General features: G+C 35.2%; 1 protein-coding gene and 1 non-coding gene across 4 annotated transcripts; both read right to left on the minus strand.

Moving 5' to 3' along the window:
• Nucleotides 1-705: 705 nt before the first annotated feature.
• On the minus strand, nucleotides 706-778 carry TRNAR-UCU (transfer RNA arginine (anticodon UCU)). Its single transcript has one exon. It is a non-coding gene; the product is annotated as a tRNA-Arg (tRNA).
• Nucleotides 779-946: 168 nt separating this feature from the next.
• On the minus strand, nucleotides 947-6,243 carry LOC112715642 (methylcrotonoyl-CoA carboxylase beta chain, mitochondrial). Of its 3 annotated transcripts, none has more exons than XM_025767420.3 (9): nucleotides 5,594-6,243; nucleotides 4,273-4,707; nucleotides 4,097-4,187; nucleotides 3,742-3,983; nucleotides 3,295-3,459; nucleotides 2,514-2,588; nucleotides 2,142-2,273; nucleotides 1,890-1,946; nucleotides 947-1,255 (listed from the first exon to the last, which is right to left on the minus strand). In XM_025767420.3, exons 1-9 carry the CDS (start codon nucleotides 5,915-5,917, stop codon nucleotides 1,052-1,054), a joined length of 1,725 nt encoding a protein of 574 aa, XP_025623205.1. In that variant the 5' UTR covers nucleotides 5,918-6,243; the 3' UTR covers nucleotides 947-1,051. The 3 variants fall into 3 exon arrangements, with proteins under 3 accessions (XP_025623205.1, XP_029145503.1, XP_072060983.1); XM_029289670.2 differs by having other exon boundaries at nucleotides 4,273-4,700; nucleotides 5,594-6,164; XM_072204882.1 differs by having other exon boundaries at nucleotides 4,273-4,997; nucleotides 5,594-6,045.
• Between the last annotated feature and the right edge of the window lie 10,992 nt (nucleotides 6,244-17,235).

Genomic DNA, 17,235 nt, shown 5'->3' on the forward strand with positions numbered 1-17,235 from the left:
ATCTTTAATTAATACAAATTTATAATATTTTTTTATGTATAAAATTACTCTTGTATTTCAACATATTACTAACTATCTTCTTCTTTTTCAGAGACTTTCCTCCCCAAATGCCTCTCTAAACGAACCAAATACCTCTTTTTTCCAAATTTTAGTTTCGTGGGGGAGGATTGAGCTCAATTTAAAGAGTTTTAACTCTGTGTTGCTTCTTTCTGGAGAAAGGAGCTGTCCCCTGCATGCAAACATAACTCCAACACGCCCTTCTCGTGTTGCAAAGAATTCTACAACTTTTCGAAAACGTGCGAAAATCTCTGCGAAAGCTTCTACTCAGCACCCCCCACCAGTGTTGTCGGAAAGTTTCCAAGTATGCGACGAATTCTAATTCACTCTGATAGTGCTGTACTAACACGCCCTCCGCATGTTGAGCTCACCTACAAATATGCAAAACACTAAATGTCGATATTAGACAAAAATATCATTATCGTTTTCATATGAAAATTAAATTATGGAGAGTACCATGTTCAAATTTTAAAAATGTTTCGTTTATATTTTTTTGTATCTTTTACAAAGCCTGAACATGTTTTTCTGTTTTCTTGTTGCCAAAAACTTGAATATCTTGAATTCTTTTTAGCCATTTTTTGGTGTTAGAAAATTTTAGTAAATTAAAAAGAAAATGAATAAATTCAAAATCAAAATAGCAAAAAAAAGCACGCCCGGTGGGACTCGAACCCACAATCGCCTGATTAGAAGTCAGGCGCCTTATCCATTAGGCCACGAGCGCCGTTGATATTATCAAATTCATACTTAAACATATCTAAAATCCATAATTCTGAGCTATTTATTATACCGAGTCCATCGTGTTTTGCACACTAATATGTTTGTGTAAATCCAACGCCACGTGCATGCACAGTTTTCCATTATATATAGTTACATGATAAATGGCTCACACTTAGAAAAGAAATTTACTTTTCATTTCCACTTAAATTTATCGTTGTAGAAGAGTGATACATCATTGTCAAGGCTGCACCTGCAGCAACTTATATTTTTCGAATAATCACATTCTAAATACACCATATTTGGTATCTTGAGTGGCACGGTTGAGTGACGCTGAGATGCATAGACCAATTACTTTCCTTGTATCAGCTGGATCAATGATTCCATCATCCCAAAGCCTAGCTGTTGAGTAATAAGGACACCCTTCTCTCTCATAAGCCTCCACAACCTTTTCTTTAAACTTTTCCTCCTCTTCCTTGATCCACTGCCATTACAAGTTTTATGTGAATCATTCAAACAAAGCGAAGACATAAAAAAGAGGGCAGTGGCAGACTACACTAGCTTCCCCTTGTGGAATTCATAGCATCCCCTCTCTAAGTTAAGTGGTCAATGTGTGTTTTTAGAAAGATTTAATTACTCTATTGGCCTTTATAATTTCATCAAATTTTTAATTGGATCCTTATAGTTTAAAAGTTTGTAATTGAGTATCTATACTAGATTAAAACTTTCAATTAGTTCCTTTTTAACTATATTTTGTCAAAAAATACACTTTTTTTAAAAAATGTTCATTTTTATGTTTGCGTAGGATGACTTGTAGAATATTCTAAAAGTAAATATATTTAGGTTACTGTATTTTCTTTTCTTTTCTTTTTTTGTGAAAGATAATAACTAATAAGGATCTAATTACAAATTTTTATCTAATATAATGATTCAATTACAAACTTTTAAACTGTAAAGACCTAAATAAAATTTAACGAAACTATAAGGACTAAGAGAGTAATTAAACTTTTTAGAAATACAGAGGAGGCTATGTGAATTTCACCAAGTATCGTAGGAGGTGAATGTAATTTCATTTAACTCCATTAAAATTAATCATCTATTGCGCAATTATATTTTACCTGAATTCCTTGCTTTTTCTTATTGGCTTTCTCTATTTGCGCCAGCACACCGGCAGCCTGATAATCACAGATTTCCCAGGGATATATGTAAGACCCCACAAAATAGATGAATATCAATTGATAATCAAATCTTGTAGATCAATTGATGAGATATAAAACATGCTAATTAGAATCTCAGCAGAGTCATGTTATGGATCATTTGCTGCAGAAAATTTCTATAAAGAATCACAACTAATAAATAACATGTACTACCTGAGCACCACCCATCACAGATATCCTGGCATTTGGCCAAAGGAACATGAAATTGGGATTATAGGCACGGCCACACATTGCATAATTCCCAGCACCAAAGCTTCCACCAATGATTATAGTGATTTTAGGTACCTGCAGCCATTGATTGAAAACAAGAAAAATGGAAATTTACAATTGAAAGGTCCCTTTCATGCTTTCAGATCTACTTTTATGAAAATGATCAGAACCATCTTTTCATTAGCAGAGTTAACATTGACGCAACAGAAGCACATTCCAAGGCTCTTAATTTTTAGCTGGCTTTGAAAACTTTTGATTAGATAGCTAACAAGTGCAGAATATGTTATAAGTAGGAAGAACCTCAAAACCACATACCTTTGCACAAGAAACAGCCATCACCATTTTCGCACCGGACTTTGCTATGCCACCTGCCTCGGATCTTGACCCAACCTACCAAGTATGCAAGTATCAAAATTTCATTCTTCATTTTTTATTTTGAAGTGGGTTGCGACATCATAATTCTGGAAATTTAGGTTTGTATTCTTAACTAGTTAAAAAAGGAATCGAACTAATAGTAAACATTGTCTTTCATTTACTCGAGCATTTCCAAGAAAGCATGACTATATGATGAAGACATAAAGATAGATGACATGAAGTATTTGCAAATTGAGGAATAGTTAAAGCATAAACTGTTGACTAAAGAATAGTTCCAAGATTCAATATGCACGATATCCATGCAGAAAGATGTTGTTTAAGAAATAGATGGTTTACTATCAGAATAAGAATATGCAACATCACAGACAAAAGTAAGATAAGATGAAGAATCAATACTTAAGCTCTCTTATGAGCATTGACTTTAATCTTACTGTCATTACAGTGTTACTTATCTAACCCCAGCCTACACTTGATTACTCTTCTATTGATTTGCAACTGATAATTCTTAAATCAGCCTAACTTGAATTCCTAATCACAAATTGATCATGGAACAGATTTATTCATGTAAAATGTAGAATATAAATTATTGATGTTCTCTCAATTAATAAACACTAGTAAATAATGAGATAATTCACAGCATAAGTCAAGCGAAGTTTTGCAAGGGGTACTATCCACTCAAAAGTTAACAACATAGTGTCATTGAAGAAACCCAAATGCATACCATGAATCCAGTAATGTTTTGAAGGAAGACCAAGGGAATATTACGTTGAGTGCATATTTCAATGAAATGGGCCCCTTTCAGAGCAGATTCATTAAATAAAATCCCATTGTTTCCAATAATTCCAACAGGTTGTCCAAAAATCCGAGCAAAACCTGTTACAAGAGTCTGCACAGATTTTGAATAAGGATGTGTGTATTATACAAACAAGGGAGTTACTATATTATCCAAGTTTTCATCTACATAACCAGTACCTTCATAAGTTATCAAACATCTATCCGTTGCTGCTTATACTTAGTGGCTCCAAACATTTATTGTGCAAGCAAACAACCAATAAATGTTTCACAACTCATCTAGAGTACTGTACCTGAAGAAAGAGAAAGGATCCTATTGCATGACCTATAATGCTAATGATCAAACATCAAGCAAGTCAAGTGAATATGCCCTCACACTGCCATACAATTTCTTGAATTCATCAAATTCACTTCCATCAACAATGCGAGCAATAACCGATCGGATATCAAACTGTTGCTTAAGATCAGTGGGAGCAATAGAACGAAGTTCATTGGCATCATATAACGGCTCTTTATATTCATAGTTTATGTTTTTCAATCCATTTTGCAAAACATCTTTACCAGCCATATGCAGATTCTTTATAATATTCCTCCCAAGAGCAAGTCCATGCAGTTCATCTATTAGAATTAAACAGACAAAATGTCACCAATAATAACTAAGCTAATTTTAGTTAATATCTTCTTTTTCATACAGTTAAATGAATGGGAGAGAAAGTCAACATAGTAAATACCTTGAGCAAAATAGTCTGAAACACCTGATGTCTTGCAGTGCACAGCAGCACCACCCAAATCCTCAGCAGAGACTTCCTCTCCAGTTGCAGCCTATAAAGTCATTTAGTTTTTAAGAAAAGTAATAGCAGTAGTTATCACAAAAGAATTTTAGAACATTAGAGTGCCTAGAACTGACCTTTACAAGAGGAGGCCCTGCTAAAAAGATGGTGCCATTGCCCTTGACCATCACACTTTCATCAGCCATGGCGGGTATATAGGCACCACCAGCAGTGCAAGAGCCTAAGACCAGTGCAATTTGCGGAATGCCTTCAGAAGACATAACAGCTTGATTATAAAATATTCTACCAAAGTTTTCTTTGTCCGGAAAGACATCAGCCTGCTTCGGAAGGAAAGCTCCTCCACTATCAACAAGGTATATGCAGGGCAATTTGCATTGTGCAGCGATCTCCTGTGCCCTGAGATGTTTCTTGACAGTGATAGGATAATAGGTCCCTCCCTTAACAGTTGGGTCATTGGCCACAAACATACAAAGTTGCCCATGAACCGGACCTATCCCAGTAACAATCCCAGCAGAAGGCAAGGGTTCTCCATACAAGTCATGTCCTGCAAGCTTTATCACTTAAAATCCATAAGATCCCTAGTAATATTCATCACGAGGCAGTTTCAAATCAAATCAAACACAACTCATTTCTCATTTCCAAGCCTTAACAATTTAATTGAAACTGTTTTACTTGCCTAAGTTATGCGGAAGCAAACTACTACGGGTGTGTTTGCGAGTTGGAATCTCAGAAGGCAGGGGATACATCAGAGGGGTCTTAAGAGTAAAATGAACTTAACGTTACTCTTCAAGCCCTTCCTTTTCATCCCTCCCTTGCTCTCCATTCAAAACCCAGACATTCCCTAAGGCAACAAACTAGATTTTATCATTTTTATGTTTATGTTCATTTGAACGAGGCTAACTCAACATCAAAAACAAGTTCATAAGCAATTTGTGACTTCTAATACACCCACCTCATACCCAAGTAACAAAGATAATGATGGATTCCAATATCATAACAGAATTGAGTGCCTAAGTGCCTAACTCAAATCCAAAAGTTAGTTGAAGGCCTCGAGTGCCAGGAGTTACCAAACAAATACATAAAGGCTATTGTGCCCATATCTTCAAAACTAACCAAGTTAGGTTAATACAGTGATTAGCTCACTAGTACGTTTAAACAAGTGTCACGGGTTCCCATCCCCCTTTGTACATACGACAACCCATTGGTCAGAGTCAAACTCCTAAATACAGTTCAGATCTACGACGGATTAGTAGTTGGTAAGCAGGGTTGGGAAATGCCGTAAGAAAAAAAAAATCAAAATTGACACATGCTATATAAATAAAGGGACTGTTTAGTTCCTACAAAATTTGACCCTCAGAATCAGGGCATCTGCAATCTAAGTAAGAAACTTTACATAAACCCAAATGAAGAAACGAAGCAAATGCAGTAAAAACCAACCTGTGAGAGCTCAAGGAACGAAGAACCAGGATCAAGGAGGCGATCGATTCTCTCTCTGGGGAGAAGCTTGTTCCTGCTCCTGTTCCTCTTCACAGCTTCTGGTCCTCCACCGGCAACTACCCTTTGGACGTGAGATTGGAGCTCGGAGATCAAGTCTTGCATGGAGGTTGAGTTAGCGGCGAAGACATGGGAGTTGCGATCAACGGCATCGGGAAGAACGCCGAAGCTGAAAGCCCTTCTTGTTCCGAACAAGTTGGAGCAAATCCAACTTGCTTTTCTTCTTCCAAATGAACCAATCATCATCATCATCATCTTCTTCTTCATCTTCTTCTTCTTTTTCTTCTGCTGTTGTTGTAATTGTTTCTTTCTTTTTTCTTTTTCTTTACAGTTTCTTCAGTACTTCTTCATCACCAACAAGCACTGTATTTGCGTGCCGTGTGTATTTTCAATTTTGAGGGGGATCGTATCCTGTTCCATATAATAATGATAATAGTTCTAAATCATGGGTGATGGGTGAAAACTGAAAAACGACAGTGATTCACGGAGTGGATAATCTCGCCACGTCCATTTTTCCTGTCTCTTTAAAAAAATTCAAAAACATGATTAAACCAAGTTTTCTAAAAACCGAGCCGTCATTGAACTGGGCAGACTTCTAATTTATTGGTTCAACTAATTTAAATGTAATTCATCTGAAAAAATTATTTTATAATAAATAATAAATAAAATAAAAATAATTTTACTAAAATATAATTATAATTTATATAATTTTTAAAAAGAAAAAATCTAGGGTCAGCAGTTTTGTTGAATTTTGACCAGCATGTAACCAGCCATGGTTCTGAAAACCGGACCGGACCGGCCGGTTCAACCGGAAAAACCGGGAACCGGTCAGTTAACTGGTCCGGGTAAGCTCAAAAACCGGCCAGCAAAAAACCGGTAAAAAACCGGTCGAACCGACCGGTTAACCGGTAAATCGGTCGAACCGACCAATTTTTTAACGGTTTTTTAACGGTTTTTTATTAAATTAATATATTTAAAATTATTTTTAGCTTTTTCAATAATTTTATTTAATATTTAATTAAACCGGTTGAACTCCGGTTGAACCCCGGTCGAACCATTGAACCATTGAACCAATAACTTCACCGGTTCATTGACCGGTCCGGTTCTCGCAACCTTGTAACCAGCAGAAAAATGTGAGTTATTGGATGAAATCTCACATCGATCTCACACCATTAAATTATGATTGATGGCTATTTGCTGGCTACCAATCACAAAAATTACTGGCCCTTAGCATTTCTCTTTTAAAAATTTATCTAAATTAAAATATTATATCAATTACAATATTATAATTTCATCCAAATATAAATTTAAAAGTCAAATAACAAAAAAACAACCAAACATAAAATACTAATATCAAAATTTATCACCAATCATTAAAATTCGCCAAAACTTGTTGATTTGCTTGATGAAAATCATCATCAATATCATATAATTAAATATACATGTTAAGGGTATTCGTGGCAGTGCGGTTTAGTTCAATTATTTAAAATAATATTATCTGATATATTAATTTTGCGGTTTAGTTTAGTTCAATTTTTTTTATTGAGGCCAATTGAATCAAACCAAACCAACTAAAATTGGTTTGGTTCGATTTTTTTTATTTCTCAATTCAAAAAAAAAAACATTCTGTTCTGGCAAAGGATGAGAAGCATGAGAAGTTCAATAATAAAAGAAATTATAATACAACAATTAAAAAGCATGAGAAGTTTAACAGAACAAAAAGAAAAAAGTTGTTTTGATTAATTTTCCAGCAAAGCAGCCATATCTTAATATTTTCTGACAAGATAACAAAACATTGTTCAGCAAATAAAGAATTTGAAATCAAAAACTAATTTATAACACAAACAATTAATACCAAATATCGATTTAAGTTAAAATCCAACATACGCTAGAAACATAGAACACAATTCACAGAATTATAAAACATAATTAAAAAACAGAATCATAAACATCGAATCATAAAACACTAACAGGTCTAAACAATAATCAACAAAAAAGTAATCAATTAATAATCATCAGTGAAGAACTGAAGATATAGAACAATAATCAACAAAAAAAATTAATAGGCTAAACAGAAAAAGTCAAGAAGTAATAGAACCAATCTGACTTGGAAGTTCCATTGTTGAGACCATTTGTGGATTTCTCCATTTGTTAAGCAAGTTGGCCCATTTGTATCTCTAAATTTCTTATTGAAACTTCTTGGTTTTTGATGAAAGGGCCAGTGTTTTGTACAACCTTTTCCAAGGCTATTTCAAGATTAGAAAGCCTCTGACTGTCTTGTTGAGTGGAGTGTGAGGTCTGGGAGAGTTTTTCTACTGCAAGTTCAAGATTAGTAAGCCTTTGGGAGTTTTGAGGTGGTTGGGTGAGGGATGGTTGTTGTTGTTGGTGAAAATTGCTCTGAGGGTGGCTGTTAACACCCTAACTTTTAGCACGTCATGATCGTACTAAAGATAAGGCGTTACTAATTTACTTTCCTTTTATCAGCTATTTAATATTGAGCCTCTACACGTAACTTGTCGATAACTTTTCAGAAAAACGAAATTCCTTTTATTTTGGTATATACCTCAAGTTCAACTATGTCAGATAAACATATACTCACATAATTACTATTAATACATAATAATTATTCATGCAACACTCAAATATAAACCTACCCCTCTGTAAAAGTACAACACTTTAAAATATCAAAAGCGAGGGAAAAATAAAATCTAATATTAAACCAAAAACTGAAAATACAATTACATATATATGTAAAATCCTGTGGATTAGTCGCGGCTCCTCGTCGAGGATTCCTGAATCTGTTGCTAAAACAGAAGATCTGTAGGGTGTGAGAATGTCGTCCTCGCATGTTCTCAGTAGGGATAGTGAATGCCATATAAATACAGAATAAAATACAAATAGTTAACTCATATCCCAAACACAATTTTCTTTATTAAACCCTTAAAATTCTTCCTAAGTCTTACTTTAAGCTGTTTAAATCTCTTTCTTTAAACCACATTACTAAGTTCGCAACATAACAAAATAACCAATTAAGCACACAAGCAAGACACCAAGGCAAACAACACAATCACAGGAAAATAAAATAAACAACTACAATCAAATGCAAGTGCGCAAACAATTTATAATGCATGCCTATTCCTAGCGTAGGCCATGAGCTCATGCGTCGGTTGTCTACCCGCAAGCCGACATTACTCGGAGTGAACCTCGAATATGGTTCCTTTACTGTGTCAGTTAGACACTTTGGCATCACGGTTAACCGTGTCAGTTAGGCCTTATCATAATAACATTTTAATGTGCATCACAGTAAGAAACAGTGCTATCAGTTAGGTAAACAATCCCGCATTAGCAATATCAGGCTATCAATTAGGCGAGCACTTTTGCATTAGTAGTTTAGCACAAGGCCCGTTTAACATACAATTCTCATTTATTTATTTCATTCATTACTTCCGTTTTCTTTTTCTCTAAGTATCCTTTCCATTCTTTAATTTCCACTTTCTTTCCTTTCTATTATGCCTTTGCTTCACCTTACAGCTAAGCATACCTCCGCATCACCAAGAAGCTTAAAGTACCTCCGCATCACTATGAGACTAGGCGTACCTCCGCATCACCATTTAACTTTAAACGTGTCCTAGGGATAACTTACACACCTTTATTTAACTAAGTTCATAAATTCTACCAAATTTGGACATATCCTTTGGGTCTAAGCCAAGTTTTACCACATTTGGATTAGAATTAAATTCAATAGCCAACTTAATAAAATCTGCTGCTGCACTAAAGAGAATTCAGAAAAAATACAACAAGCAGCCCTGTTTTTGATAAATCTGTAATAAATTTAATTCTAATCCATTACTTCTAAATTTTGGTGAGGATACACTGAAAACCCCTAAGTTTTATAATAATTAAATTTTAGATTCATAGCACCTCGTTTGGTTAATTCAATGTCAGTTAGAAGTGCTGCCCTATTTTTAGTAATTGGTTCTGAATTTTTTGCGAACAGCTCCGCTTCCAAGAGACATAAGTAACTCTACAAAATAGATATGGATATGAAATTTATACACAATTAAAGTATACTCACAAATATTCAAAATCCTTTTAGAAGTAACTCAAAATGCCAAATACGTCAAAAGTTATAGTAGCTGGAAGTTGATACTGCAGAACCAGAAAACCAAAAAATTCTACAGTAACCACTAAATTTCAAAAATTCACATCTTCCAAACCACTTGGCCAAATTTTCTGAAATTTTTATGGATAAATCTTGACTTCTTGAAGTTTAGTAAAAAAATAATTTGGATTGAAAATTATGTCTAGATTGCTCCCAGTTTTTATTTTGATTTGCTGCTAATTATGCAAAAAATTCTGCATTAAGTAATTTTACAACCCTTCATACCAAATTATATATTCAAGCCTAAAATTCCTCAAAAACCAGAATTCTAACTTTCTTTTGACTAATCAAAGTTGCCAAAGTGTTTAGCACAGCCCCAGGAGTTCAGACTCATCCATTCACCATTTTCACAAGTGCACAATAACTTAATTGAACATGTACGTTTCTGCATTATCATAAACATAATTTCTTTCCATAGGAGCTCAACATCAATCATACACATAATAAATCATCAATCATCATCATTCAAGCACACAATAATTCATCAATTCATAATGAATCATCATTCATCACAATACAACCAGCAGCAACTATGACCATATCATCATCAATAACAGAATCACAATTTACAAATACACATATAACTCATCTAATCACCCAATTCTTTACAGCACCATCAACCCTACCAAACTCAGTTCTAGCATACTCAAACATACTCACATTTACTAATAGTTTCCAACTTCATCAATTCTCATTAATTGGTCATGCATAGCATTTATAAATCATGTGTAATTATTTAGTAAGATTTTCGGCATTCCTAATTTAAAAACTCTTAATTTCAAAACAAACCCCCTACATTGGTTAATTAAATTTGAAAAGAATAAAAAACGAACTGCAAAGGTGGTTGTAAGAACCAGAGTTTTTTACGTAAAACCGTTTTAATAAAAATAATAATTTTAGTACCCGGAATAGATTCAAAATTTAGAAGTTTTAAATTGAAAATATAAAGGTGAAATTTGATTTCAATGAATTTTTCTGAGTTAGAAAATGTTTCTTTTTCGAAAAGTTTTTGTAAAAATGCATATTGGCGCTTAAGCTGCCAGTACCGGCTCTAGTTTGTCCAGTACGGCGTAATTTGGAAAATAAGATTTTGAAAATTGATTTATTATTTTGAAAGGACAAAAAATAATTTAGAATTGAAAATCGGGCACTAATCTTAAAGGTTTTGGCCCAAAGTAGGCCAAACGGACCTAAAACGCTAATGGGTTGGACCAGGCCCAAGGCCAACATATATATGGTCTATTAATGAGCAATCAGCTCATTTTTTTTACCCCCATATGAGAGAGAGCTCGGATTGAGAGAGAAGAGAGGTGAGGGTTGGTGACACTATTCATCATCACCTTCTGGAAACCATAACTTGAGCTTCGAAACTCCGATTAACGAGCCGTTTCCACACGAAGCTCTCGTCAAGATCTTCATTTCTATCTAATAAAATCTGGTGAGAAATCATGTCTCAAACTCCAGTTTCCAACCCTAGAATTCTGCATTTTTGGGGTTGTAGTTTTGGGTAGATTTTGTGGTTTTGCTTGTTTAGGTGATCTCTAGTAGCGGGTAATTATTGGATTTTACCCCTAATCTCGTTGGGTAAGGTAAGGTTTCACTAAACCCTTGTGTTTAGTTATTTTGTGTATCTTAAGTTTTGATTTTGATATATATATGATGTTAGTTTGAGCATTGGTGGCTTGTTGGTGAGTTGAAAGCTTGTTGGACTCCAATCTTTGTGCGGTGTGCATTTTGGGGAGCGGCCAAGGTATGGTTTCGGTCTCCTCTATGTAATATGTAATATCATTGGACACTTAGGCTAGTTGACCTTAAGATAGGTTGAAAGATGTGATTGTATGATTAATTGTATATAAATGTATGCTTGACGATGGTTTGGATGTAGGATGAATGGGTTTGAGTGTGATGATATAAATATTGTTAGATGATGATTATTGATGAGTTGTGTTGGTGGGTGTTGAGATTTGAAGATGGATGTTGATGATGATTTTGATTGTTGGTTCTTGTGGTTGATGATGATTGTTGAGAATTATTGGTGTTGATGAGTTTTATGTTGGATTTGGTTATTGTTAGATATTGTTTGGTAATGATTACTGAAATTGATGAGGATTTGTTTTGGTTGTTTAGGTTGTTGTTGGATGATGATGATTATGAGTGTGGATTTATGATTAAATTGGAAATTATGGATTGGTAGTGATATATGGTGTAATGGTTGAGTAATTTAGGTGTGAAATTGAGGAGAATGATATGAAATGGTAAGATGTTGGGTGTCGTAGTGTTTTATGATGATTGAGCAGATTTTGATTTGGTTTTGAATTGAGAGTTGGTAAAATTTGAGGTTTTGATGATTTTGGTAAAATTGGATTTTTGGTGAATTTTGATGGATCATAACCTGAGCCTCAGTTTTCAAAATTTGTTAGAATTTGATTTAAATTAAAGTTCATGGAAAAATCTTTAAATGGATATAAAGTTTATAGGAAATGGATTCTTGTAGAGGAAGTTATGATCATTTAAAATTTGGTGTCAAAATCTGAAATTCTGTGCATACTGAAGAATTTGTGATTTCTGGTTTGTGTGCGCACGCACAGTATTGTGCGCACACACACCCCTGTGAGTTTTTGAATCTATGCGCATGCACAGTCTTGTGTGCACGCACACACAGGGGAAAGCTTGCTGTTGAGAGCACTAGCACGACCTGTGCATGCACATAACCAATGAAGTTTTGCAACTTGTGTGCACACAGAGCCCTGTGCATACGCGCACGTTTGAAGGTGCATTTTGTTGAGGGCGTTCGCATGCCTTGTGCGGATGAACAGAGTTGAAAATTTTACTACCTGTGCATACGCATACATTTGAAAACTTTTTTGGTCGTGTGCGCGCACACCCTTGTGCGTACGCACATGCCCTGTTTTTTAACAAAATTCTTATTTTTAACTGTTTTCCCTTCGCAACAAGCTTGTAAACTTTTGTGACACCTATTTAAGACTCTTTGGCTTATTTTTGGGTACCAAAATATGGGAAAGGTCCTAGGAGATTTAATTTGGGTTTTACTTTGAAATACTAGATCCAATGATCCTTTTGCGCACTGTCACTGCACCCAGCACTCGCGAGTTTGAAGCTCGTCACAGTCATCCCATCCCAGATCCTACTTGGAATACCACAGATAAGGTTTAGACTTTCTGGATCTCAAGGATGCTACCAATTGATTCTAGCTTATACCACGAAATCTCTGATCTCATGGAACGGAAGGCTCTATTGTCAGGAGAGGCAACCATGCATCGTGGACCAGAAGGCTAAGAGATATGCATTTAAGCTCATTTTCAGGTAGAACGGAAGTGGTTGTTAGGCACGCGTTCATAAGTGAGAATGGTGATGAGTGTCACTTGATCATCACATTCATCATGTTGAAGTGCGAATGGATATCTTAGAACAGGAATAAGCTTGAATTGAATAGAAAACAATAGTAATTACATTAATTCATGAGGAACAGTAAAGCTCCAGACTTTAATCTATGATGTGTAGAAATTCCACCATTGAAAATACATAAGTGATAATGGTGTTCATTGGTTTCGGCCCAAGAGGGGGAGCCAGAATAACCAAGATGTCAAATATAATGAGAAAAAGTAATATTTATACTAAAACTAGTAGCTAGGGTTTACAGAAAATGAGTAACTAAGGTAGATAGTGCAGAAATCCACTTCCGGGGCCCACTTGGTGTGTGATTGGGCTGAGCATTGAACCTTTCACGTGCATAGGCTTTTCTTGGAGTTAAACGCCAACTCTGGTGCCAGTTTGGGCGTTTGACTCCAGCTTTTATGCCAGTTTTGGCGTTTAACGCCAAAAAAGGGGTCTCTGATAGGCGTTTTGACGCCAATTTGGGCCATCAAATCTCCGAAAAAGTATGGACTATTATACATTGCTGGAAATCCCAAGATGTCTAATTTCTAATGCAATTGAGAACGTGCCAATTAAGTTTCTATAGCTCTAGAAAATCCACTTCGAGTACAGGGAGGTCAAAATCCAACAGCATTTTCAGTCCATTTTCAGCCTCTGAATCAGATTTTTGCCCAGGTTCCTCAATTTCAACCAGAAAATACCTGGAATCATAGAAAAGCACACAAACTCATAGTAAAGTCCAAAAATGTGATTTTTGCATAAAAACTAATAAAAATATACTAAAAAGTAACTAAAACACATTAAAAACTATGTAAAAACAATGCCAAAAAGCGTATAAATTATCCGCTCATCACTATGGGACAGCGGTGACTAGTTTTTGTTAGAAATCCCCTAAGATTAAATACACTATTTGTTATTTACGGTTTGAGTTATTTATTTTGTTAAGCCTAAATATCTGTTTGGTATGAAGCTCTAGGATTGCCTCTGGCGTCCTAGGGTCTTACATCTTACATTACTGGGTATTGTTACCATACTGAGAACCTCCAGTTCTCATTCCATACGTTGTTGTTGTTTTTCAGATGCAGGTCGCAAACCACATCAGTGAGTTGCTTAATGGTAGCAGAGCGGAGGATCTTATTCTATTTTTTTGTTAGTAGGGTTATTTTGATTGGTACTCTCACTTTGGTATTTACTTTTTCCTTAGAGGCTTACTTTGAGAGTGATATTCTGTATAAGCTGTTAACTTTCAAAGCTCTGTATGTCAGTATTTAACTAGTAGGCCCAAACTCAACAGGCTGTGGCTAGTATCTTATGATTATTATACTCTTATATAATTATATATATATCTTGTTATCTTACATAGTGATTCTTATCCTTTACGCTTGTAGCTTTGTCTGAACGTTCGCGCTTTGTAATTCTGTATTTGAGCTTATTTCCTTTATCGGGCTTCTAGAATTATTATTCCTTATATATATATATATATATATATATATATATATATATATATATATATATATATATATATATATATATATATATATATATATATGTAGGAGCCTTGGAATTGTCGTAACCTTTGATTAACCTTTTCTTTACGGCATGAGGTAAGGCTTAGGGTAATTAGGATGTTACATTTAGTGGCATCAGAGCGGTTCGTCCTCGTGAGCTTGAGGGATGGACTGATTGTGCTTCATTGCATACTATGTGTCTTTTTCTTTCATGCTATTTAGGTTATTTGTTTGATATATGCATAACATGCTTGTTTGTGAGTGCCGTTTAGGGATAATTGAAACACTAGACTTTTGATATTGAGACTGATCACCTCGATATCGATTGATTAGTGTAGACATGAACCCCTAATGGCTACTCGCAGACGAGGTCGGTGACAAATCCCATTTTTAGGGTTTATCTTATGCTTAATTTAGGGGGTTTTATCACCTTTTCTCACATTTATTCAATGAAATAGCATGGTTTCATGATTTTCTCCTAATTTGTGCTTAAGTGTGAAAACATGCTTTTTAGGCCTTAATTTTCTAATTTGATTCACCTTTGATTCCACTAGATGCCTTGATATGTTTGTTAGTGAATTCAGGTTGAAAAGACTAGGGATGGATCAATGGAATGAAGAGAAAAGCATGCAAAACGGAGAACTCATGGAAAATAAAGGATTTGGAACGCACTAACGACGTGTACGCATAACAGACGCACACGCGTGGATGTGAGGTCGCTTGGCGACGCGTACGCGTGACCCATGAGTACACGTCGATTCTCGCACATGACCTCATTAAAGTGAAAATGCTAGAGGCGATTTCTGAGCTGCCCAGACCTAGATCCAACTCATTTTCTGAGCCTATTACATGCAAAATTCAAGAGGAACAAGGGGGGATCTCATTCATACACTTAGTTTTAAAGAGAGAGATGTAGAATTCTAGAGAAAGAGGCTCTCTCCTCTCTCTAGATTAGGGTTTTTAGTTTTATTTACCTTTTTAGATCTAGGTTTAATTCTTCCCTTGATTTACTTTTCATTTCTAAATTCTTGTTCCTTTACCTTTGCTTTCCTAGTTTAGTATTTTACTCTTTGTATTTGTTTACTTTGTTGTTGATGCACTCTTGTTCCTTCTAATTTCCATTTAATGCAATTTATGTTTGATTTCTTTTGTTGTTGATTTACTTTGTTGTTATTGTTAATTCCTGGCATATGTTAGATTTTATATTTCTTGTCATTTTATTATGCTTTTCTTTTATTCCTTCCAAGTGTTTGATAAAATGCTTAGAAGGATGTTAGAGTAGATTTCTCTCCTCTTGGCTTGTGTTGAGTAATTGGTGAGGCTTGAGTTATCAAACTCTTTTATTGATTGATAATTGGAAGTTGCTAGTCAATTTGAATGCCACTAAAACTAGTCTTTCACTATGATTTGACTAGGACTTGTGGTCTCAAGCTGATATCCACTTGACTTTCCTACATAGTTAGAGGTTAACTAAGTGGAGTAATGGACAATTCTTGTCACAATTGATAAGGATAACAAGGATAGGACTTCTAATTCTCATACCTTACCAAGAGCTTTCTTAGTTGTTAGTTTATTTCCTCTTGCCATTTACATTTCTTGTTCATTATTACAAAAACCCCAAAATATACCTTCATAGCCAATAACAAGAACACTTCCATGCAATTCCTTAAGAGATGACGCGAGGTTTAAATACTTCGGTTTATTTTTATTGGGGTTTGTACTTGTGACAAACTAAATTTTTGATTGAGGAATTGTTTGTTGGTTTAGAATTATACTTGCAGTGAGATTTCATTTGTGAAATTCTTTACCGATAGACAATTTCCGTTCATCAGTCATACACGTTCACAAGAAGAGAGTAGGAATGAGCAGCTGGCCGATAACCATGCTGGGTTCATGGCGGCAATGGCAAATTTTGTGAACACCATGGAGGCAAATGCTGCTGCGACTTTGCAAGCTGTGCAGAGGTTAGGCCAACCGGCTAGAAACAAAAACGGAGATGGAAACGGGAACGATAATGCAGAAGGAAATGGTGATAACATGAGAGGTGCTCTGATGACCTTGGCTACTTTTCTCAAGGTTCATCTACTAATTAACCCATAAATTAAATATATTCTAGAAAATGAAAAATGAGGTTTTTACGGTTTAATGTGATAGAGAAATTTAAAACAAAAATTTTGACACCAATTTTAAAGAAAATGCCCAAGATTGGGCCGAACGGGCCAAACCGGACCCATATTGGCCCCAAGGGCCTAGCCAAGCCCTCATTCATTAAAGAGAGCTCAACTCTCTCTCTCTTTAAAACAAACACACACGTTGAACACACAAGGAGAAAGGGGGAAACATGAAACCCTTACTCCTATTCACATCAATCTTCCATTGATCATAACTTTTGATTCGGAGCTTCGAATGACGCACCATTTATGGCCACGAGACCATAGCGTCGAGCTTTAAAAAACCCACACAATTATTCTTGAGGTAAGCCACATTTTCTTCTTCGAATTTCTAGCCCTTAGTTTTGA

The sequence above is a fragment of the Arachis hypogaea genome, chromosome 10, assembly GCF_003086295.3.
Source record: "Arachis hypogaea cultivar Tifrunner chromosome 10, arahy.Tifrunner.gnm2.J5K5, whole genome shotgun sequence".
In the NCBI taxonomy this organism is placed as follows: Eukaryota; Viridiplantae; Streptophyta; class Magnoliopsida; order Fabales; family Fabaceae; genus Arachis; species Arachis hypogaea.